At 42.0% G+C, this 24,685-nt stretch overlaps 1 protein-coding gene across 4 annotated transcripts; it reads left to right on the top strand.

Annotated features, from left to right (window-relative positions):
• The first annotated feature begins 449 nt into the window (after positions 1-449).
• LOC116496416 (myosin-1B-like) lies at positions 450-17,017 on the top strand. 4 transcript variants are annotated; one of them, XM_032199475.1, is made up of 38 exons: positions 450-653; positions 743-886; positions 979-1,135; positions 1,696-1,723; positions 1,814-1,925; positions 2,005-2,097; positions 2,212-2,275; positions 2,363-2,461; positions 2,567-2,670; positions 2,765-2,903; positions 4,427-4,545; positions 4,650-4,799; positions 5,065-5,235; positions 5,480-5,774; positions 6,138-6,211; positions 6,942-7,029; positions 7,125-7,242; positions 7,952-8,075; positions 8,161-8,297; positions 8,400-8,655; positions 9,610-9,852; positions 9,943-10,119; positions 10,199-10,344; positions 10,426-10,516; positions 10,604-10,993; positions 11,112-11,238; positions 11,661-11,779; positions 12,097-12,293; positions 12,745-12,928; positions 13,015-13,180; positions 13,348-13,472; positions 13,679-13,987; positions 14,086-14,289; positions 15,367-15,492; positions 15,610-15,780; positions 15,867-15,971; positions 16,245-16,340; positions 16,865-17,017. In XM_032199475.1, exons 1-38 carry the CDS (start codon positions 450-452, stop codon positions 17,015-17,017), a joined length of 5,805 nt encoding a protein of 1,934 aa, XP_032055366.1. The 4 variants fall into 4 exon arrangements, with proteins under 4 accessions (XP_032055366.1, XP_032055367.1, XP_032055364.1 ...); XM_032199476.1 differs by having other exon boundaries at positions 5,480-5,786; positions 6,165-6,211; XM_032199473.1 differs by having other exon boundaries at positions 5,480-5,786.
• The last annotated feature ends 7,668 nt before the right edge of the window (positions 17,018-24,685 follow it).

The following is a 24,685-nucleotide window of genomic DNA, read 5'->3' as shown; positions in this document are numbered from 1 at the left end:
CCACTTCTATAGTCAATATAAATTACATAGTTTAAAATATGGAAGAAATACAGGATATACTTGTGCCTTCATAATTTTAGTAAGATGACTTTCATTGGAATACCTTTGTTACTAGATATAGAGTATGTTTACTGTGACAATCAATCCTTTTTTTTTTCACAGTAGGATACAGAAATACTGCTAAAGAATCTAAATCTAAAGAACAGAAAATATAAACTTAATAAGGGAATGAAAGTAAAAATGGTCTAACTCAAAGACCTCTGTCATGCTTAAGATCTAAATCAATGAAAGGATATCTAGGGGAAAACAGATTTTACAGAGAGAGAAATCTTAACAATAGTCAGAGTGGAACACTACAAAGTCATGTGTGGGGTACAAAGGCATTTCTTCCTTCTTTCAGAGTTGAGTACGTTTGTTCCATTTAGCCCCTTGCTGAAGAAATTGCAGCCATGTCATCAGACTCTGAGATGGCCATCTTTGGGGAGGCAGCCCCCTACCTCCGAAAGTCAGAAAAAGAGAGAATCGAGGCCCAGAACAAGCCCTTTGATGCCAAGACATCAGTCTTTGTGGTGCATGCTAAAGAATCCTATGTGAAAAGCACAATCCAGAGCAAAGAAGCAGGAAAGGTCACTGTCAAGACTGAAGCAGGAGAAGTGAGTAAAAAAATTAAGGCTTAAGAATACGATTTAATCTTACGCTAGACTCTTAGATGACAAATATGGTTCTTTCTTTTCTTTGGCAGACTCTGACAGTGAAGGATGACCAAATCTTCTCCATGAACCCTCCCAAGTATGATAAAATTGAGGACATGGCCATGATGACCCACCTCCATGAACCTGCTGTGCTGTACAACCTCAAAGAGCGTTATGCAGCCTGGATGATCTACGTAAGTACCAGCAGCTCTCTTCCCTTGGGTAGCTGGAAGGCCTGCTGTGCCAAGCTGAGCAGAAACCAACGTGCTGTCTCCCTTCCTCTCAGACCTACTCGGGTCTCTTCTGTGTCACTGTCAACCCCTACAAGTGGCTGCCGGTGTACAACCCGGAGGTGGTGTTGGCCTACCGAGGCAAAAAGCGCCAGGAGGCCCCTCCACACATCTTCTCCATCTCTGACAACGCCTATCAGTTCATGCTGACTGGTGAGTGCTTGATCTCATTCAAAGCAATCTAAACCAAAAAGCCTCATGGCTCGTACTGGAGCAGGTAACAAGACAGCTTCAAACACCATGGAGCTGTGTGACAGAAATTGACAATTGCAAGCCAAACTGTACCAGAAACATGCATAGATTCTGCACTGTGTATTATTGTACCAAATTCCACACTCTCCCATCGCAGAAAGAAACACTGGACTCACAGTTTGCTACTTTTTTACATTGAGGGAATAGAAAATATTATTATTCCATACAGTCCTTTATCTAATCATGGGTAGGCAGTTTGATTCGATTCCTTGATGAGAACTGTGTGAAGGGCAAGTGCATACACAGCTTGCCTGAGGACCGCATGCCTCTGGCAGTTGCGTGGGTCCAGCAGAGCTTATACTTACTACTGAGGAATGTGGAAGGAAATCCAGTACTGTCTTCTAGGAGTCAGTGCTTAGACTTTCCAAAGAAGCCCCAGCTTACATTTACAGATTTACTTTTCAGTCAGCTCAGTGCTATTCAGAACAATGGTTAAAACTTTCATTCTGCCTTTTTTGCAGACCGTGAGAATCAGTCAATCCTGATCACGTAAGTACACTCACTCCCTACTCGAGTCCCTGAGGGGCTGCCCCATGCCCAGGAACCACACACTCTCTGGGTCCATGTTTGATTTGACAGTGGAGAATCCGGTGCAGGGAAGACTGTGAACACAAAGCGTGTCATCCAGTACTTTGCAACAATTGCAGCTAGTGGGGATAAGAAGAAGGAGGAGCAGTCTGGCAAAATGCAGGTGGGCTCCTAGAAGTAGGACCCTGCAAGTGTCTGATTGATTTCTGAGCTATAACATGACAATGAGGTTTCTATTTTAGGGGACACTTGAGGATCAAATCATCAGTGCCAATCCCCTGTTGGAGGCCTTTGGTAATGCCAAGACTGTGAGGAATGACAACTCCTCACGCTTTGTAAGTTGCCGCTTGGCATAAGAAAAAAATGACTTTTTTCTTATCAACATAATGCAGTCAGAGTTGGTGAGGGGGATCTAGATTTTTTTAAATTTTTTTAATTTTTTTTTTCAGGGTAAATTTATCAGGATCCATTTTGGTGCCACGGGAAAACTGGCTTCTGCTGACATTGAAACATGTAAGGCCAGGCCTCCAGGCCTGATCACATTCCTTCTGACTTTGGTGCTCAGTTCCTGTGCTAACTCTCTCCTACCGTCCTTCCCAGATCTGCTGGAGAAGTCCAGGGTCACTTTCCAGCTCAAGGCTGAAAGAAGCTACCACATATTTTATCAGATCATGTCCAACAAGAAGCCAGAGCTAATTGGTAGGAAATACCAGTAACTTCTCCAGATAGAGTTCACTGAGCAACATTTTTCATTCCTTTCCATGCCTATTGTCTTTGGATCTGTATATGTTTTGTCCTTCTCAGAGATGCTACTGATCACCACCAACCCATACGACTACCAGTACGTGAGTCAAGGGGAGATCACGGTTGCCAGCATTAATGACCAGGAAGAGCTGATGGCCACAGATGTAAGCAATGCACAGAAAGTTTCTTAGGTGGACTCTGATCTATAAACAGGCATGGTCCTTGCTTTTAAGTATTCTTTAATTTTTCCTTCATTAGAGTGCCATTGACATCCTGGGCTTCACTCCTGATGAAAAAACAGCCATTTACAAGTTGACGGGGGCTGTCATGCACTATGGGAACCTGAAGTTTAAGCAGAAGCAGCGTGAAGAGCAGGCAGAGCCAGACGGCACCGAAGGTATTATTACTACAATAAATACTGAAACACTCACTGCTACAGGCAGAGTTCAGGGTCCATGATTCAGGATCATGATTCACGTCATGAATCCATGATTCAGGGTCAGAATCATGGACTCCATCTGCATTTTTTCCCCCGATGCTAGTACTGCAGCACATTAGTGTGTCCTAACATGAGGTCTTCCCTGGAAGAGCACAGCTGAGCGAAAGATGCAGGTTACTTTGGACTACACAAAGTATAAGGATCAGTAAATCCCAAACCGCACTTCCATCTGCTGACCAAGTAGTAGTCAGGCAGAAGGAAGTCGGGCTTTGCTGCTCTACTGAATGGCAGCTTCCCAGGTCTGGCACATAACCATTTGGAGCCGTGGATGCAACACCGATTCTACTGAAATCAAAAACTGATTTTTTTTCCGAGTCTCAGGTCAACGTAAAGTTTGGCCATTGCAAATTTCTCAGTGTGGCAAAATCATCTATTATTGTGCCAGTTCTGTTTGCCCTTAAACTTGGGAGAAGACTGTGGCAGTTTATCTTCTCTGCCCTCCGCTTACTTCATTTAGTGTGCATTTTTTCCTACTTTGCATTCTTTTGAAGACCCCGAGGAAAACAAGCAATTTATTCTGGTATTACACTATCTTTACTCATTGGATTTTCTTTTCTGTTTCTAACCTCAATATCTTTTGATGCAATTTAAGGATGTTTGGTCATTTCAAATATTAATGCAGCAATCTGCTATGTTTTTTTTTCCTATGTTTTCACATGATATATATAGGCATTCTTGGGCAAAGCGTTTTGCATACCATGCCTGTTAACAGGGTCCACATCTGAATTCATTGTTACAAGTAATAGTAGAAAGTATGACAAACTTTTTGAATTCTGCTTGAGCATGCACTTCTAAAAACTGGTATTCATTTCAGGTGTAGGTTCTTTAAAGCATAATTGACACTTAAGCATGGTCATCTCTTGAGTATTATGTTTTTAAGGTTACTTCATCAGCAGTCACTGAAAGAGATTGCACTGTCTGGTTCTGAGAACATCTGTGATTGTCTACAACTTCACTATCATCCCAGACTTAGTTTTCCCTTTTGTCTTTTAAAACATTTCTTGAGTTTTGTCTACCTAAATGCCTCTAAGTTAAATTTTCATTCAATAAAATTCAAAATAAGCCAATGGTGAAGAAAATACACCCAACACAAATGCTCCCCAGCTTCTGGGGAATGTTGCTTATGATGAAATAAAAATATGTTACATTTTTATCTTAATTGGCCTTCTTATCTTGACTACAATTGCCTTTCGCTACTAGTTGTTTTGTTGTTGTTGTTGTTTTAAATGCAAAACAACAACAAACACAGTAGTGTCTCCTATCAAGAGACATATCAATATCTCCTATCAAATCAAGAGAAGGTTCTGTATCTGTATGTATGTGTCTTAAACTACTTATGATTTCTGCAGAAGCCATTCTGAATTTCTGCAAGATATACCTGCTGGTAAGCTAATACATGCTGCTGCCATGTGTTTGTATAGTTGCTGACAAGGCTGCCTACCTGATGGGTCTGAACTCAGCAGACCTGCTCAAGGCCCTGTGCTACCCCCGAGTCAAAGTTGGGAATGAGTATGTAACCAAGGGTCAAACTGTGCAGCAGGTAAGAAAAATTTGGTGTCTGGAAAGAAGTGTTTTGATAACAAAAACACTGGACTTCCATTTTTGCTCCATATGATAACTGCATACTTTCTGGTTTTGATTTAGGTATACAATTCAGTAGGTGCTTTGGCAAAGGCTGTTTTTGAGAAGATGTTCTTATGGATGGTTGTTCGCATCAACCAACAGCTGGATACCAAGCAACCCAGACAGTACTTCATTGGTGTCCTGGACATTGCTGGCTTTGAGATATTTGATGTAAGAGCAATGTTTTATTCACGTAATTTTAGAAGTAACTCTGCTGAAGAATTTAAGAAATGTTGCCTTTCTTTTTACAGAAATGTGTTTGATACTTTCAGTTACATCTAAAGCACCATGATTGCTACAAGCTTTTCATTGAGAATAGTTTTGTGTTGCACATATGCCAATTGAAAATCATAAAGACAGAAAATTTGCTTTAAAAGTTCATTATCCTTACCTTTCTGATTTTACCATAATAATAATCTCTGTCTGTATTCCGCAGTTCAACAGCCTGGAGCAGCTGTGCATCAATTTCACCAACGAGAAACTGCAGCAGTTCTTCAACCACCACATGTTTGTGCTGGAGCAGGAGGAGTACAAAAAGGAAGGAATTGACTGGGAGTTCATTGATTTTGGGATGGACCTGGCTGCCTGCATTGAACTCATTGAGAAGGTATCTTTGTAACCACAATGCCTAATGTTTTCAGAAACGCATCAATTTCTTACATATACAAATTTAAATTGAAATTTACGATATTGTAAATACACAGTTTTATATTATTCCATAGCTTGCTCTGCTGTGCAGAAGAATTCCACTTTAAAAGTGCATGGGAGTTTTAATATCCTCCCACTTGGGAAAATACTTCTTTATCTGTGATTCTTTCTGCCTTTTCATGTCTTCTTTCTGCATCTTCCAGCCCATGGGCATCTTCTCCATCCTGGAAGAGGAGTGCATGTTCCCCAAGGCAACTGACACCTCTTTCAAGAACAAGCTCTATGACCAGCATCTGGGCAAGTCCAACAACTTCCAGAAGCCCAAGCCTGGTAAAGGCAAGGCCGAGGCCCACTTTTCACTTGTGCACTATGCTGGCACAGTGGACTACAACATCTCTGGCTGGCTTGACAAGAACAAGGATCCCCTGAATGAAACTGTTGTTGGGCTGTACCAGAAATCATCCTTGAAGACACTGGCCTTACTCTTTGCCTCTGCTGGTGGAGAAGCAGGTTAGTTTTTTTTATTTGTTTTTTAATGACTCTTCCAGAAAAATAAATGTGAGTAAAATGCACTCCAGGAACTGCATTTTGTGCAGAGTCTTCCATGGCTTTAATTTATTAAGAAAGGAAAAGATCAAATATATTTCAGGCCTCCACTCTGCCATGTTAATCCTGCAGACTCCAGTGATCACCTTATTTTGATTCTCTACTCCTTTAGACTGAATGTTGTCTTATTTCCCACTGCATATTAGTTTCCTTTTTAGCATGATTAATACTTATGACCAACATTCTTGCAGTCTCATAGAGAAGAATTCTACAACTCAAAGTTGTAATACCATCTTTTTTTTTGCTATTCTTCAGAGAGTGGTGGTGGTGGCAAGAAGGGAGGCAAGAAGAAGGGTTCTTCTTTCCAGACTGTATCAGCTCTTTTCAGAGTAAGTACATGTACAGAAGTAATTGTCTCTCTTTATTTTTTTCTCCTTTTTCCTTTTCTTCCTTGAAGATTCTGACACCTCACAGTAAATCCAACAAGGTCATTTTACTGTACCTGTTAACGTTTTTCTTTGTGTCAAAAACATCTTGTAAGTTATTTATAAAAAAGCTAGCATCAAATCAGCTTAGGCCAGGGGGAAGATACACGTCTATTTTGTCTTTCTATGAATGTTGGAAAAAGTACTTAGGTCAGGCTACAGTTTCATTTACTTGTTAGTATATCAGTTAGTAGGACCAAGATCCTCCCCCTCTCCTCTGTCTTGGGAGGACAATGGTGGATGTATTTGCTTCCCTGAGGCACCTATAATCTGGATATGCACATAAATTTGCATATGAATATATATATGGAGACAAGGCAACAGGGAAATGCCAAGTCCAGCTTCCACTCCACCAATGCACAGAGCATAAGGCACTCTTGTTTTAGCACTAGCTACTATCTGGTATCCTGAACAGTTTTTCACACTGTGTGGAAGAGGTGTATCTCTGAACAGCTTTTCCACTACTCCAAACCAGAACCTCAAGACTAAAATGTACAAAAAAAAAACACAAGTTAGCATGGCTCTATGTGCAAATAATAGATCCATTATTCCTTTCCAACAATAATCATATCTGACAGTAATAACTGAAGAGCTAACATTTGTTAATGAAAAACATTTGCTCATGATTCTACAGGAGAATCTAAACAAGCTGATGACCAATCTACGGAGCACTCACCCCCATTTTGTGCGCTGTATCATCCCCAATGAAACAAAAACACCTGGTAAGAACCTCAAGTAGAGAGAAATCTGATTGTGATGCAACCATTACACTCTATGCTTTATAATGAAATATCAAATAATTGTCTCAATTGCTTAGGTGCCATGGAACATGAACTGGTGCTGCACCAGCTGCGCTGTAATGGTGTTCTGGAAGGGATCAGAATTTGCAGGAAGGGATTCCCCAGCAGAATCCTCTATGCAGACTTCAAACAGAGGTCAGATTCCTTTCTTCTCTTTCCGCTTTGTCCTTACTGCATAAGCTGCATATCTTAACTATTTTAACATGGTTATTATTAACATGGTTATTTTTGAATTTCATAACTATCTAAAACTGAAAGAAAGGCAAAGTTCCTGGAATATATAGACAAAAACATGTATGGCAAGGGAGAAAATGTTGAGAAATGAAGGGCTCCTCAGGTGTCCTTACTAATTTTTGCTCATAACACAACCAAGCTTTGCTAAAGTTTCTGATTATGGAAGCTAGATAGAGCTCCACAAACCTGTGCTTGAAAGATTTGAAAATGAAGATTGATATGTAGATACAACAAATTCTCATACAAAAATTACAAACTTGGGTAGAGTGCTTTATATGTTGTATCAGCTCCTAGTTTCAGTGGAAGATGATTTATTCCTACACACATGGTAGCAATGTTCCTGTCTAGAAATTTTCTATTCAATAACAACAGCACAGTTTAAGGAAAAAAAAAAATAGCTAGCAATCAGCATCCCATTTTCAACTAATAACTGTAAAATTTTCCTTAATTTTGTCCTTGTATTATTGACTTGATTACAAATGTCATCTCTAAACAAGGTATGTAATACCAACATTCACAGCCTCCTTCTGCTGCACAAAATTAATTTAAATAAACAGTCTAACCTTATGACTTGAGATTGCGTTAATTCATATTTCCTTTCATTCAATAGGTACAAGGTGCTTAATGCCAGCGCTATCCCAGAGGGACAGTTCATTGATAGCAAAAAGGCTTCTGAGAAGCTTCTGGGGTCAATTGATGTGGATCACACCCAGTACAAATTTGGTCACACCAAGGTACAAACTCTTCCTGACTCAATCACTATGTGCCTGTGCCTAGTTCTACCTGGCAGTGATGTGTTGCAACGTTCCCTTTCTCAAGGTGTTCTTCAAAGCTGGGCTGCTAGGGCTCCTGGAGGAGATGAGGGATGAGAAGCTGGCACAGCTCATCACTCGCACACAGGCCAGGTGCAGGGGCTTCCTGATGAGAGTGGAGTACCAGAGAATGGTGGAAAGGAGGTAGACATTGCTCATCTTCAGTTAGAGTCATTTTCCTCTGGGGGAAAGCGTCACCATTCATCACACTAAAAATAATCAATGTATAATTTCATTATGCTTCAGGGAGTCCATCTTCTGCATCCAGTACAACGTTCGTGCATTCATGAATGTCAAGCACTGGCCCTGGATGAAGCTGTTCTTTAAGATCAAGCCCTTGCTGAAGAGTGCAGAATCTGAGAAGGAGATGGCCAACATGAAGGGGGAGTTTGAGAAAACCAAGGAAGAGCTTGCAAAATCTGAGGCAAAGAGGAAGGAGCTGGAGGAGAAAATGGTGTCTCTGCTTCAGGAGAAAAATGATCTGCAGCTACAAGTACAGGCAGTGAGTATTATTAATGTATTTATTCCAGGGGAAAATAAACAAGGTCTATGCTCTTGCATGGTACAGAACTCTCAAACTGCACACAAAACTGCTTTACAAAATACTGTAACTTGTATCACTAAAGATAAAATTGAGACCCCTCAATGTCACCATTGTAATGTTGGTGTTCCAGCTTGGGAAGATTTTCTGTCTCAGAACCCACCGGTATGTGACTCCATGTAAGCTCGCTGTATGTGGCCCAAGTGTAGTCACTAGAGATTTGGTATATATAGTTTATGGAGTCAAGAGAAGGACCCAGTTGACTACACATTCTGTCTTTCAATGGTTACCTAAACAAAAGGGCCTTGTGACATTTCTTACCATATATGGTATTTCACCTGTACTCCTGCAGCTACTACTGCAGGAAGACAAAAATAACCTCTACAACCAAACACAACTGCCCACCCTATGTAGGTGTAAAATGCCCTTTGGAACATCAAAAGTTTTGGGAATATTTTGCTCAAAATGCCTTTAAGCGTCTACTTTACAGCTTGGAAATACTGTCAAATAGACACTACCAATTGCAATTAGATTATGTACTGACTTAACAAATTCAAAATTAGTTATGCCAAGAAAAGCTATTACAGAGAAAAACACAAAAAGATCTGTGTACAATTCTGTTATTAAAAAAAAAAAAAAAAAAAAAAAGACGAAGAAGAAAAGAAATTTTATATATTATAAACCTTAATTATAAATAATGCAAGATAATACCTGATTAGAGCACTTAAAAGATGAGGGGGAAAAAAAAAGATTCAGAACAGGTATAGCAAAAATAATTTCCCACAAGATAAAATCATAATTCCGTACCTTTTTGTTTGTTTATTTGTTTGTTTGTTTCTGTATGAAATAACCTTTTTTTATTCCAAGTTTCCTAAACTTGACACTAGCAAACATGACTATCTTTCTCCACATCAGGAAGCTGATGCCTTAGCTGATGCTGAGGAAAGATGTGATCAGCTCATCAAAACTAAAATCCAGCTGGAAGCCAAAATTAAGGAGGTGACAGAACGGGCCGAGGATGAGGAAGAAATTAATGCTGAGCTGACTGCCAAGAAGAGGAAACTGGAGGATGAATGTTCAGAGCTGAAGAAAGACATTGATGACCTGGAGCTAACCTTGGCCAAGGTTGAAAAGGAAAAACATGCCACCGAAAACAAGGTATGAGGCAGAAGACATCAGTCATACTGTGCTATTATGGGAGTCTTGTACCTACTTGCTTTAATTACACTTGGTCCCTTTTCATCAAAGGTGAAAAACCTCACAGAGGAGATGGCATCCCTGGATGAGACCATTGCCAAGCTGACAAAAGAGAAGAAAGCCCTCCAAGAGGCCCACCAGCAGACACTGGATGACCTGCAGGCCGAAGAGGACAAAGTCAATACATTGACCAAAGCTAAAACCAAGCTGGAGCAGCAAGTGGATGATGTAAGCACATGTGCCTCCAGTGAGACAGGACAGGTATGGAGTTCGACCTGCCTGGCATTAATGGTGTTGTTGTGTTTAGCTGGAAGGGTCCCTGGAGCAAGAGAAGAAACTGCGCATGGACCTTGAAAGGGCTAAGAGGAAACTTGAGGGAGACCTGAAGCTGTCCCAAGATAGCATAATGGATTTGGAAAATGATAAGCAGCAGCTGGATGAGAAACTGAAGAAGTAAGTGTGGTTGTGGGACAAATAACATGGATTTACTATGTACTTTTATTCAGGTGTTAACAGTGTATGCTTTGTGCAAAGGAAAGACTTTGAAATCAGCCAGATCCAGAGCAAAATTGAGGATGAGCAAGCCCTGGGCATGCAATTACAGAAGAAGATCAAGGAGCTGCAGGCAAGCCTCTGGTCCTTCCCTTCAGCCCTTCAGAAGGACATCAATACAAGTAGGGCATGAGTGTGAAGGGTCTTGCATTTTCCCCAGGCCCGTATCGAGGAACTGGAGGAGGAAATTGAGGCAGAGCGAACCTCTCGGGCAAAAGCAGAGAAGCACCGTGCTGACCTCTCCAGAGAGCTGGAGGAGATCAGCGAGCGCCTGGAAGAAGCTGGAGGGGCTACGGCAGCTCAGATTGAGATGAACAAGAAGCGTGAGGCAGAATTTCAGAAGATGCGCCGCGACCTCGAAGAGGCCACGCTGCAGCACGAAGCCACAGCTGCCGCCCTGCGGAAGAAGCACGCAGACAGCACAGCTGAGCTTGGGGAGCAGATCGACAACCTGCAACGAGTCAAGCAGAAGCTGGAGAAGGAGAAGAGTGAGCTGAAGATGGAGATAGATGACTTGGCCAGTAACATGGAGTCTGTCTCCAAAGCCAAGGTACAGAAATACTTTATGGCATCTTTGCCCAATTGAAATTCTACAGAATTCACCTTCACCTATCAGTTTTATTGAGTTTGAACTGCTTATTCCTTCCATTCTGTATGTTGACACATAGACAAATCTGGAGAAGATGTGCCGCACACTGGAAGACCAGCTGAGTGAGATTAAGACAAAAGAAGAGGAGCATGAACGCATGGTCAATGACCTCAATGCTCAAAGAGCTCGCCTGCAGACAGAATCAGGTGACTTCCTGAATAAGGAAATCAGAAGGGATTTCATTAATGTCTATAAATACCTGAATGGAGGACAAAGCCAGGCTGTTTCTGTGGTGCCCAGTGTCGGGACAATACACAATGGGCAAAAAGTGGAATAGAAGAGCTTTCATCTAAACATCAAAGAGCAGTTATTTACTGTGCAGGTGACAGAGCCGGCACAGTTGCCACAGAGACGTTGTTGAGTCTCCTGCCTTGGAGACTTTAAAAGCTATCTAGGCGGGTCCTGGGCAACACTCTATAGGTTTCCCTATTATAGTGGGGGAGGGTGGGAGGTAGACCAGATGACCTCCAGAGGTTCGTTAAAACCTTAACAGTAATTAAATCTCTAACTATGCAGAACACAGGCATCAATGAGAATGAAAGGCCTATGTATCTACAAACTTTCCCAGGTGAATATTCACGCCAGGTGGAGGAGAAAGATGCTCTGATTTCTCAGCTATCAAGAGGCAAGCAGGCATTCACCCAACAGATTGAGGAACTCAAGAGGCACTTAGAAGAAGAGATAAAGGTGGGTAGGCTTCCAAATTCTATCTTGTCCACTGGATTTTTCCTCACCAAAATGTGCTTCAGACACACATGAGATTACAGAGACACCATGCTGAGAGGGAAAAAAACACAAACTCTTAGTTCATTTAGTGCAATTTACCTTTGCTCCCTGATACCTACCATCTATCCATTAGATTTCCATTTTGCAGATTCCCAACTCTCCCGTCCTCATTCAATACATTGCCATCATTCTCATGGGAGAATAATATTTCAGTCAGGACATTTACACATTTCCAAGGAGATTTCTATTCCTTGACCCACTACTATTTTTTCCCCCAGGCCAAGAACGCCTTGGCCCACGCCTTGCAGTCTGCTCGCCACGACTGTGACTTGCTCCGGGAACAATATGAGGAGGAGCAGGAAGCAAAGGGAGAGCTGCAGCGTGCCCTGTCCAAAGCCAACAGTGAAGTGTCCCAGTGGAGAACCAAATATGAGACAGACGCTATTCAGCGCACGGAGGAGCTGGAGGAGGCCAAGTGCGTGGGGAAAGTGGGGAAGGTTGAGAGAAAGTAACAATGGAAATTTCAGGAGACCACTATAATAGTGTCAGAAAGAATCCAATGCTGCACTTTGGGGTGGGGTGGCAGGAAGAAGGAAAATATAACCAAGAGAGAATATGCACTGAGCAAAGCAGAAGCACCAAAGCTCTTCAGACGCAGAATAGAAGAGTGACCAGTGCTAGAGTGAACACCAGAGTGAACAGCAGAGAGTGACTTGCTAGAGCCCAGCATTCAGACACGGAAATACTATGACTGTCTAGAAGAGATCTTAATCTCTGTGTAAACGGGGATCACACAGTGCAAAGTGGCCAAGTGTGCTCTGTGAGCACAAAGTGGCCAAGTGGCTGTATGTTTTGTTTTTGCTTTGTTTTTGTTTTTTTAATGAGAACTTGCTTTCTTACTGGCAACTGTGCTTACCACCTCCCAGGAAGAAACTGGCACAGCGCCTGCAGGATGCAGAGGAACATGTTGAAGCCGTCAACGCCAAATGTGCTTCCCTGGAAAAGACAAAGCAGAGGCTGCAGAACGAGGTGGAAGACCTGATGATTGACGTGGAGCGGTCAAATGCTGCCTGCGCAGCTCTGGACAAGAAGCAGAAGAACTTTGACAAGGTATTCTGGCCTCTGGCCCTGTGCTTCCTGGGCAGGGCATCCCCTCACAATTGCCACATCCATACTCACGCCCTGTTGCTCCTCAGATCCTGGCAGAGTGGAAGCAGAAGTACGAGGAAACACAGGCTGAGCTGGAAGCTTCCCAGAAGGAGTCTCGCTCTCTCAGCACGGAGCTGTTTAAGATGAAGAATGCCTATGAGGAGTCCCTGGACCACCTGGAAACACTGAAGCGTGAGAACAAGAACTTGCAGCGTAAGTTGCTGGTCCTCTACTCCTGGTAGAGCTTTCTCACAACCGTGTCTGACTTTCCACATGTTTTTTTGCCTCCAGGTCTGCAAAGATGCCTGTTGCCTCAGTGTGGCAGGACACTTCCCCTTTTGCCCTGTGTATGAAAATGCTGTTCATCTTTGTTTCCACAGAGGAGATTTCTGACCTCACAGAGCAGATTGCGGAGGGAGGAAAGGCAATTCATGAGCTGGAGAAAGTCAAGAAGCAGATTGAGCAGGAGAAATCAGAACTTCAGGCTGCTCTGGAGGAAGCAGAGGTAGCTGGCATTATTTATTTCTGTCTTACAGGTCTTGGATCTCGATCTCATTATAAGCAGTGTGAAGTCATTCCAGATACAAGAGGATAAGAATGCTTCTATAAAACTGTAGAGATATCATCAGAAACACTGCACTTTGCTTTACTCAGAGCTTGAGGTTCAATATTTTTCACATAAGTATTTAATTTGCATTCATTCCTGTACAGGCCTCCCTGGAACATGAAGAAGGAAAGATCCTTCGCATCCAACTTGAGCTCAACCAGGTCAAGTCTGAGATTGACAGGAAGATAGCAGAGAAAGATGAGGAAATCGACCAGCTGAAGAGAAATCACCTCCGAGTTGTGGAGTCCATGCAAAGCACCCTGGATGCTGAGATCAGGAGCAGGAACGAAGCCCTGCGGCTGAAGAAGAAGATGGAGGGAGACCTGAATGAAATGGAGATCCAGCTGAGCCATGCCAACCGCCAGGCTGCAGAGGCACAAAAGAACCTGAGAAACACACAGGGAGTGCTCAAGGTCTATTGAATTAAAGATGCTCATAGACAAGTCTTAGCTAAAATTTTCTGTTCCAAAGGACTCTGGTCTGCTTATAATTTCTTTCACTTGTACTGCAGGATACCCAGATACACTTGGATGATGCTCTCAGAACACAGGAGGACCTGAAGGAGCAGGTGGCCATGGTGGAGCGCAGAGCAAACCTCTTGCAGGCTGAGATTGAGGAGCTGCGGGCAGCCCTGGAGCAGACAGAGCGGTCACGGAAAGTGGCTGAACAGGAGCTTCTGGATGCAAGCGAGCGTGTGCAGCTCCTCCATACCCAAGTCAGTGAACAAATATATTTAATATTTATATTTCTGCTCCATACAAAGGAAGTACCTGGAGACTAGCTGTGTAACAACATTTAGTAGTTATAAGTAAGTGTAGTTAGTAGTTATAAGTAACAGCATTTAGTAAGTTATATGTTGCAAAGGTCACAGTATGGATAAGAAATACTAAAAGTGAGTTTTCAGCCTCAGAAACAAGATGGAATTCATTAGACTATAGTAGAGATTTATTTTAAAAGTAATAAATTAAGAGGAGAATTGGAGGTTCATGCCCTATTGCTTCTGTAAGTTCACTACCTTTCCTACATCTGAGATTGTAAAGTCAGACTTAGGTTGATGATTATGCTTATCACAGGAATTATGTTCAAACAGGAATACACTAATACTGTCCTTAACATCTTTTAGCAAAGTTAGTGTAAGTATTCTGTAGAACTGCCACTAGACTGAAAATGATAAGGAAAGATTATGTTGTTTTTCTTTGCAAGTATAAATTCCTTCTGTGTTGACCCACAAACTGTGTGGAAATTTTATGGAAGACATTCTTGAAATATTGGAGCTCGTCACTAAGAAACTAGCTAACAGCTACTTAAACAGCTAAACAGCTAAGAAACTAGTAGCTACCACCACAACTCCTTTAGAACAGAATTCCATGGGACCTGACGGCACAATTTACATTAAAGACCAATATTTTGCAGTGTTCTTGATTTGATATTACAAGGTAATGGAAACAAAATTGTGATGTTCTTGCTCTTAAGCAGCACACCAACTTGAGCAACACCAAGATGAAGCCGGAAACGGTTATATCCCAAATTCAGAGGGAAATGTAAGAAACAGTTTCTTAGAGAACTGACATAATCATTAGATCTATTTTAATTTTTTAACAAGGGTATCTCAATGACTCAATGACTCAAAAAATATCTCAATGGCAGTCTTCTAGCACAACTATTAAACAGCAGTATATATTCTTCATATAACACATTAACAGAACTCTAAATAAAAGTAGGGAAATTATTTATTGCCAGAGATGGTATACTAAAGCTGCTGGAGAAAACACTATGTTTTTTTCTCAAACAGAACACCAGCTTAATCAACACCAAGAAGAAGCTGGAAACAGACATTGCCCAAATTCAGGGTGAAATGGAAGACACCATCCAGGAAGCCCGCAATGCTGAAGAGAAGGCCAAGAAGGCCATCACAGATGTGAGTTGGGGTCTCCTTTCACTGATGATGGTGGATTTATCCCCGCCCCCCTCCCCCCCCCCCAAAAAAAAAAAAATGTCTTCAGCTGCAAGACGCCTTTGATTCTTTCTTCTCCAGGCGGCCATGATGGCAGAAGAGCTGAAGAAGGAGCAGGACACCAGTGCTCACCTGGAAAGAATGAAGAAGAACCTGGACCAGACAGTGAAGGACCTGCAGCACCGTCTGGATGAGGCTGAGCAGCTGGCCCTGAAAGGAGGCAAGAAGCAAATCCAGAAGCTGGAGGCCAGGGTGCGTGGGGCTGGTATTTGTGCACAAGTGAGCATGTCCCTTGGAGAGGTACCGGAGAAGCTCCAAAGACAGATTTTTCATTGCAGGTGCGGGAGCTGGAAGGGGAGGTTGATGCTGAGCAGAAGCGCAGCGCTGAAGCTGTGAAGGGTGTGCGCAAGTACGAGAGGAGGGTGAAGGAGCTGACCTACCAGGTAAGGGAGAAGAGGTGTTTTTTTTTTGTGGTTACACACCCTTCTCTCTGGAGTTGAATATGTTAGCATAGTGCCTCATGAGGGTTTTCTTTCCATCCTTCTCAGTTAGTCATTGACACAGTTAGCAAGTTTTTTAGCTCTGTATAACTGAACAGCAGTGCTCTGTAAGGCATGTAACTGTCTCTGTTTCATTTAGAAGAAACTTAGGGAGATAGGAAAAGAAGCCTTGCTATTATTTACCATTTTCTTGCCATTGTTTAACATTGTCTGTAGTCTGAGGAAGACCGGAAGAATGTTCTCAGGCTCCAGGATCTGGTGGACAAGCTGCAAATGAAAGTGAAATCCTACAAGAGGCAAGCCGAGGAGGCTGTAAGTATCATTCTGAAAAGGGCCAGACTTCCTTCTGGTGAAGCTGGAACTAAGTTTTGGTGTTTCCTTCTGTCTAGGTTTTAATTTTTTTTACTTTTTTGATGTTTCTTCTCCCACAACCCCAACACAATTGGTTATGCAAGAGTAAGAACATTTGGAAGTGACTAAACGGCTTCTTCTCTAGTTTTGCCCTACGCCTCAATTTCCCCCTCTATCTCTTCACTTTTACCAAGACTATTTTAAGCAGCTGCCAAACTTTATCTCTGCCATGAACACAGCTGGGACTGTGCTCTGCCTAAACTGGCCATGGCCTTTTTCACAACCTAATGTCCTTTTCTCTTCTGGCACACACAACATGTTAAACAGCTTCTTTCCTTTTGTTTGGAAGCTGCCCTGCTTGCCCAGCATTTGAATTTTTGTCTGGCCAGTTCTAAGATATTAAATGCCTTAGAAAAACTTTCCCCATTGGGTATTCTGACAGCACAAAAAGCCTGTTGTTTTCATGACTCTCTTTCCCTGAACAGGAGGAGCTGTCCAATGTCAACCTCTCCAAATTCCGCAAGATCCAGCATGAGCTGGAGGAAGCCGAGGAGCGGGCTGACATTGCAGAGTCGCAGGTCAACAAGCTCCGAGCAAAGAGCCGGGAGTTTCATAAGAAGTCAGAAGAGGAGGAATAAGTCTCATAAGGCTAAAAAGTGACCTGAGGCATGCATAAAATGTAAACTTCTGTGTTGCTTTTTTATATAATTATCATTTATATCTAGGTAATAAAGACAGTAGAAACCTTTGCATATGAACAGTGATTAGCATGTTGTAATTATTTATTCCAGTATTCATTACTTTTAGAGTGTGTGTGTACTGCTTATGTTTACATTTAAGAATATTTTAAACAAGAATACATTTTTACATTAACTTTTTTTAAAATGCATGGGAAATAATGATGACTACCACAAAACAGTCACCATTTCACAGATGTGGAGAGTAGAAAGAATCTACAGTTTAAAGAACATGGAGAGAAAAAGAGCTGGGCTGCAGACTCCAAGGTGTAGGCAGAGCTTAGTGTTTTATGGACAAGAGAAACGTAAGTGAACATATATTAAGAAGACAGACAAAGGTGATGGAGTGTTTTTGTTTGGTTGGTTGGTTTGGTTTGTGTTTGTTGTTTTTTTTTTGTTTGTTTGTTTTTTTGAGTTACAATTTAATATAAAAAATAATATCATAGATAAATAAGATAAAGTCTATGTGAAAAGCACTTTCAAGTAGAATGATTAGAGATTTTTGTAAAGTGTTAGTATGGTATTGGAAAGTTTGCTTACTCACTTACAAAACACTGGACTTGAATACAGATGGGTATTTCTATATTGGAAAAAAAAATCCTGCAGTTTCTCTAAAAAACAGTTATCTAGTTTCTAGTCTGTGAAACAAAAGAAGACTGCAATCAACTCTTTATTTTGCTAACTAAGCATTATAAGTAAGTGTTGGTGCAAGATAATCATCTCATATTAAGTGATGATGACTCATTCAATAAGATTAAGAGAAAGGATATACAGAAGCTACTCCAAGTTTAATTTAAGGTTTTTACACAGTAAGGAAAATCTTTAACACAACCATTCATGGACTTAAACAAAAGTTAAGAATGCAAGAGGTATAGCAGCTATCAACAGTGGATGGAGATCTTTTATATCTGTTAATGTACATATATAAAAAGTGACTTCTATAGAAACCAAGCATCATTTCATAGTGAATTGCATGTTCTGAATGAGAATGCCAAACAAGCCCACTATCTTCTTCCTGCCTATGCAACTAACTCCATGGCAGACAAATCTTCAGTCTGGGCAGTTTCTTAAAAAATTTAGTTCCCTTCCTCAAATGCCTAAAGCGAAGCTTTAGCACTGGATGGAAGAAGTCTGCACTCTTCTCCACAACTCACAAGCTAAGGCCAGTGCTGTGGCAGGTGTGCCATGCTGTAAGAAGAGTTAGTCTCTGGCAATTCTGAAGAAATATCACAGTGAGAAGGGGGTGATGCATGCCTCATCCTCATAACAAGAGGAAGAGGCTGTTACACTATGCCAAGATCCTCTGTGAACAAAATTAATCAACCTTTTACTCTGTCCATAGGTCCATTTCAAGCATCAGGACCAGTGGCTCTGTCTGTCCTACTCAGGCCCACCAGTTCTGCCTCCTCCTTCCCCTCATCACTTAATAACCCTAAGTTCCCCTTCGTCTGTTCACAGACTATCTTGCCTGTTTATTGCCATTCTCAGCATACTAGGCTTTTTCATTTTCCTAACAACAGTTTATTAGCCCAAAACCATGGTGCAATTAGATAAATATGATCTGATTGCTATCACAGACACGTGGTGGGGTGGATCATATAACTGGAACATTGGAATAGATGGCTATAAGCTCTTCAGAAGAGATAGACAGACAAGGAATAGAGGGGGTATTGCCCTCTACACTAGGGAAGAGATTGTCTGTGAAGAAATTGTGAAGAAATGTCTCTGAGAAACAACCACAGACAGGTTGAGAGTTTATGGGTGAGAGTTAAGGACCGCACCAATAAAGAACAGCTTGTGTTCAGGGTCTACTACAGGCCGCCTGATCAAGGGCAGCCTGTAGATGAGGCATTCTTGCTTCAGCTACAAGAAGCATCACACTCACACGCTCTTATCCTGATAGGGGACTTCAACCACCTGGATGTCTACTGAGAAAACTACACAGCAGGTTGTGAGCAATCCAGAAGATTCCTAGAGTACACTGAGGATAACTTCCAGGTCCAGGTACTAGACAAACCAACCAGAGCAGAAGCTTTACTTTACCTGGTGCTCACCAACATGGAAGAGCTCATTAAAAACGTCAAGATTGGAGGCAGTCTGGGCCACAGTGACCACACTCTGGTTGAGTTTGAGATCTCAAGGAATACAGACCTGGCAAAGAGCAAAGTCCGGGCCCTGAACTTCTGAAGAAGAAAGTTCAAGCTGTTTAAAGACTTAGTAGCTGAGATCCCCTGGAACACTGTCCTTAGGGACAAAGGAGCTGAGCAGAGCTGGAGACTCTTTAAGCATGTTTTCCTTAGAGTACAAGAATGCTCCATCCCTCTACATAAAAAAGCAGGCAAGGAGGACAGACAACCAGGATGGCTGAGCAAGAACCTGCTGGTCAAACTGAGGTGCAAGAAAGAAATGCACAGGCAGTGGAAGCAGGGTCATGTGGCCTGGGAAGATTACAGGGATGTAGTTCAGATGTACAGGGATGGGATAAGAAAAGCCAAGGCACAGACGGAACAGAGCTTGGCAAGGGATGCAAAGAATAACAGGAAGGGATTCTAGGTACATTGCTCAGAAGAAGAAAGGCCAATGAGAGTGTACCCCCTCTGATGGATGAGAAGCGTGAATTGGCACTGACAGACTTGGAGAAGGCTGAAGTACTCAACAACTTCTTTGCCTCAGTCTTCACTGATAGTCAGGCTTCCCATGTCTTTCATTTCCCTAAAGCCATAGAGGAAGGCTGGGGGAGCAAAGTCCCTCCCACTGTAAGTGAATAGCAGGTTCAAGACCACCCGATGAAAATAAACACATATGAGTCTACGGGGCCTGATGGCATGCATTCCAGGGTCCTGAAGGAATTGGCTGATTTAGTTGCCAAGCCTCTCTCCAACCTATTTGAAAAGTCCTGGAAGTCAGGCAAAGTTGTACTGGGTCTGACTGGGGTGGTGTTAACTTTCTTTGCAGCAGCCCATGCAGGGCTGTGCTCTGCATGTGTAGCTCAAACAGCATTGGTATCACACTAGTGTTGTGTCTGATGAGAAATGTTCACACAGCACCAGGACTCCCTCCAGCCCCCAAGAGCCAACAAGCTGGGGGCGGGCAAGAGGTGAGGAAGGAACATCACCAACCAAAGGGATATTCCCTACTATATGATGTCACACTCAGCAATAAAAGGTGGAAAAAGGAAGAAGAAAGGAGGGGTGGGCTCTCATTTTGAAAACATCTGTCCTCACAAACAATGGCTACATGCGTTGAGGCCAAGCTTCAAGGACATGGTCAAGCATCACTCGTTGGTGGGAAGTAGAGAGCAATTCTTTCCTCCATGCTTCCACATGTCCATTGCTCGTTTGTTTGTGTTTTTTTTTTTTTTTTTTTTTTTTTTTTTTTGTGGTGTTTTTTGTTGTTGTTGGTGGTGGTGGTGGTGGTCTTTTTTGTTGTTGTTGTTTTGTTTTGTTTTGTTTTCCCCTTTCCCTTTCCCCTTTAGCTATATTATTTAATTAATAATATTTTTCCCTTAATACTTATTTTTTTCCTTTAATTAAATTATCCTTAAGTTATCCTATTATCCTTAATTAAATTATCAACCCATGAGTTGTTTCTTTCCTTTTCTTCTTCCCCTCCTCTTCTGATGAGGGGGAGTGAGAGAGTGGTTGTGGTGAAGTTCAGCTGCCTAGCAAAGTAAAACTACCACAGAAGTCCCTGGTGACTGGAAAAAGGAAAACATCATTCCCCTTTTTAACAAGGGTAGAAAGGAGGACCTGGGGAACTACAGACCGGTAAGCCTCACCTCTGTGTCTGGCAAGATCATGGAAGCAATGCCAATGCATATGTAAGGCTGTCTGAGACAGCCAGCATAACTTCACCAAGGGTAAAGCATGCCTAACCAATTTGGTAGCCTTCTATGATGGAGTGGCTGCATCAGTTGACAAGGGAAGACTGATCAATGTCATCTGCCTGGACTTCTGTAAGGCATTTGACACAGTCCCACATGACATACTGATCTCCAAATTAGAGAGAGATGGATTTTATGGGTCAGCCATTCAGTGGATAAGGAGTTGGCTTGAAGGTCACACCCAGAAAGTGGTGGTCAATGGTTCTATGTCCAAGTGGAGGCCAGTGATGAGTGGTGTACCACAGGGGTCTGCACTGGGAGCGGTACTGTTTAATATCTTCATCAGTGACATAAACAGTGGGATCAACTGCACCCTCAGCAAGTTTGAAGATGACACCAAGCTGAGTGGTGAGGTTGATACAATAGAAGGAAGGGATGCAATCAAAAGGGACACCATCCAAAGGGACCTGGAAACGCTTGAGAATTGCGCCCACATGAATGTAATGAGGTTCAACAAGTCAAAGTGTAAGGTGTTGCACCTGGGCCAGGGCAATCCCAGACATGAGTACAGACCAGGAGAAGAACTCATAAGAATGAGATCAGCCCTGAAGAGAAGGACTTGGGGATTCTGGTGGATGAAAAGCTTGTCATGAGACAGCAGTGCCTTTTTGCAGCCCAGAAGGCCAACTGCATCCTGGGCTGCATCAACAAAGGTGTGGCCAGCAGGGGAGGGAAGTGATTGTCTCCCTCTGCTCTGCTCTTGTGAGGTCCCACTTGGAGTACAGTGTCTAGGTGTGGAGCCTCCAGCACAAAAAGGATGTTGATCTGTTAGAACAGGTCCAGAGGAGGGCCATGAAAATGATCAAGAGGCTGGAGAATGCTTCCTACGAAGAAAGGCTGAGAGAGCTGTGGATGTTCAGCCTAAAGAAGAGAAGGTTCCAGGGTGACCACACTGTGGCTTTTCAGTACTTAAAAGGGACTTCTAAAAAAAGGTGGAAAGAGACTCTTTGCTCAATCAGATGACAGCAAGAGGTGGAATAGTTTTACACTAACAGAGGGGAAGACTTAGATTAGATGTTAAGAGAAAATTCTTCACTTAAAGGGTGGTGAGGCACTGGAACAGGTTGCGCAGAAAGGTTGTGGATGCCACATGCGGATGGCTGTGTTGTGGATGCACTGTGGAGGTATTCAAGACCAAGTTAGATGAGACCCTGAGCAACCTCATCTAGTGGGTGGTGATCATGCCTATGGCAAGGGGGTTGGAACTAGATGATCTTTAAGGTCCCTTCTAACCTGAGCCATTCTGTGATGATTCTATGTTTTTGTATTGTGCTGAACTAGACATTCAACACTTACATGTTGATTGCAAATGCAACATACATAGAGTACAGTATTTTTTGTATAAGCTCTAACTACTGTCCATCACTTACAGTCTGGTAAGTAAATTAGATGGTTTAGGAATGCATTCAGTGTGTCTAAGGGCTCTGGTAAATTAGAAGTGAAGTTGTTTTTCAAGGACTACAAGGACTCCTGTTACTGGTAAATAAATTTGTCTTTACCAAGCCACAGGGTAAGAGTATGAGTTTGACTTGGCTGGTATTTCTGGCATACATGACAAGCTTTAGCAGCTACCTCAAACTGGCTGTTTATTTAAAGTAAGTGCTAAACATCTTTGGCTGTCTCTCCAGAATTGTCAGTCCCTAGATGACCTTCAAGTGTCCTTTTTGGATATCTTTTCTAATCTTCCAGCCACCCCTCAAGTGCTGTAAAAAAAAAAAAAAAAAAAAAAAAAAAAAAAAAAAAAAAAAAACACTGGCTGAAAATGCTAAGGGCTTTTTAATACAACATGCAAATAACATTTGAGCACCAGAAGACAGCTAGAGATAGGAAAGGGCACTTGTGTCAGTCCATTTTAGAAATCACAGTTCAGGATCCACCATAGCTGAGCAGCTCTGGTGCACTTAGTGCCCTTTGAACCTGTTAGGTTATTGCAGCACCCTTTATATAAGCAGCACCTGTCTTCTCTGTGACACTTGTAATGCTGAACACAACCAAAGTGGCAGTGAGAAGATGTGTCACCCACAGCAGAATTTGTACGTATACTAATATATGCCCTGTTATTCCAAAAGTTCCATCACAGAACTGTAAAAGATCACATTTTTTGGCACCAGCACTTCTCAGAAAGGATGGCAGGAGATGTGCAAGGTGTTTTTGGTAATGCAGTTACTTGTTTGGCATTACACCAGCCAAGAGATTTTTTTATTTCTTCCTGCAGCCATTCACCTCTAGCTCCCGCACCACAGTAACTGGGTGTGTGAGGCAGGCAGCCACTGCCTGAGTGCAGCCCCAGAGGCAGGAAGCCTCTGGCAGCACCCCACACTGCCCTCTCCTGTGGGGTGATGGCCACTGCTGACTGGCTCTCAGTTGGGCCCTTCCAGGTCAAGTGTGCAGTGACATAGGCTAGCGAATGGGATCTCAGATACCTGGCTCACAGGTGGATGTCATGCATGTCTACATGTAGATTGTTGTATGGTGAAGGATTGTTGTTAATGGAGGATAATGAATGCCTGTTGTGAAAAGCTGTGAAAACTTGTGGCTGACTTTGTTCCACGTGATTGAAAAGTAACTATTGTTCATTTAAAACAAAAGATTTCCTGACATTATAGAGGAGGCAAAAAAGTGAATTTATTTATGAGCTGCCACAGTATTTAATTTTGTGGGTGATTTTTTTTTTTTCCATTTACCCTCAAAGGAAACACAATAAATTATATACAGAGCATAATCCCCCCAGTTTCTCTTTCTCTCTCTCTTGGCCTCAAGCTTTTACCAGCCTGTATTTTTTTTCTGAGATTTCTCCACCTCAGGCTTCAATTTTTCAAAAGGTTTAAATTTTTATTTGATGACTACAGATTTTCTTCAAATTAAGAAAACTGCTCTTAAAATGACAAAAAGGAAAAAACAAAAGCAAGAATAAATACAGAGAGAAAACCAGTAATCTCATTGTCAAGCAAAATGAAATGCAAGCAAAAGTAAAGAAAAAGAATGAAGGGGAAAAAAAAAAAAAAAACAGACCAACCAAAATTTTATGGGTTATGAAGAATTTCAATTTCATTATTTTGAAATATAATTTGAAAAATTATTCTTAAATTTTTTAGTCTTCCAAAAGTTATGTACATATTTTTTTCTATTTGAAAAAAAAATATTGCAAATGAAGACTTTTAGCCAGCTGTCATATTAATACCAGTATTATATGTAACTCTGAGAAAACCTTATATCCTAAAACATGTGTTTTTCTTTTGTTTGTACCCAGTATTAATTCAGACCTAAAGTGATCATCATTGAAATGAGACAACACAAAGTCACTGAAATATCTGAAATTCACATCAGATTGCAGTTCTCAAGCAGTATAACTGCGTTAAAGACATGAAAGAAGTCCTGTTTTCTACTCAGTTAAGGAACTAGCTGTTAGGGTTAAACCATAGGTCTGTTATATTCTTCAGTGTGGATTTATTTACTCCAAATGTGAAGCTGACCTCTGCCAACTTCCTCCCCAGCCCCAAGATTACAGTGCCATCACAGTGCCATCAGCTGAAAGAAGAGGAAGAAGGAATTTCCTCGCTTTCTTATCCAGACCTCCGCGTAGGTGATGCTAAAAGGGAGTGAAACACAACAGGTGTTGCTAAGTGGGCTGGCAGTATGTTATGGGATCAGGTGAAGCTGCTAGGGTTTAATTTGTTTCAGATTTC

The sequence above is a fragment of the Aythya fuligula genome, chromosome 18, assembly GCF_009819795.1.
Source record: "Aythya fuligula isolate bAytFul2 chromosome 18, bAytFul2.pri, whole genome shotgun sequence".
Taxonomy (NCBI): Eukaryota; Metazoa; Chordata; class Aves; order Anseriformes; family Anatidae; genus Aythya; species Aythya fuligula.
The sequence above is the reverse complement of the archived record's forward strand: the minus strand, read 5'-3'. Positions and strand labels throughout refer to the sequence as shown.

Coding starts and splice junctions, on each gene's coding strand:
- LOC116496416 (XM_032199473.1), top strand. CDS start 450: ATGTCATCAGACTCTGAGATGGCCATCTTTGGGGAGGCAGCCCCCTAC. Junction 2,098..2,211: donor ATGACAACTCCTCACGCTTT/GTAAGTTGCCGC, acceptor TTTTTTTTTCAG/GGTAAATTTATCAGGATCCA. Junction 8,298..8,399: donor CAGAGAATGGTGGAAAGGAG/GTAGACATTGCT, acceptor ATTATGCTTCAG/GGAGTCCATCTTCTGCATCC.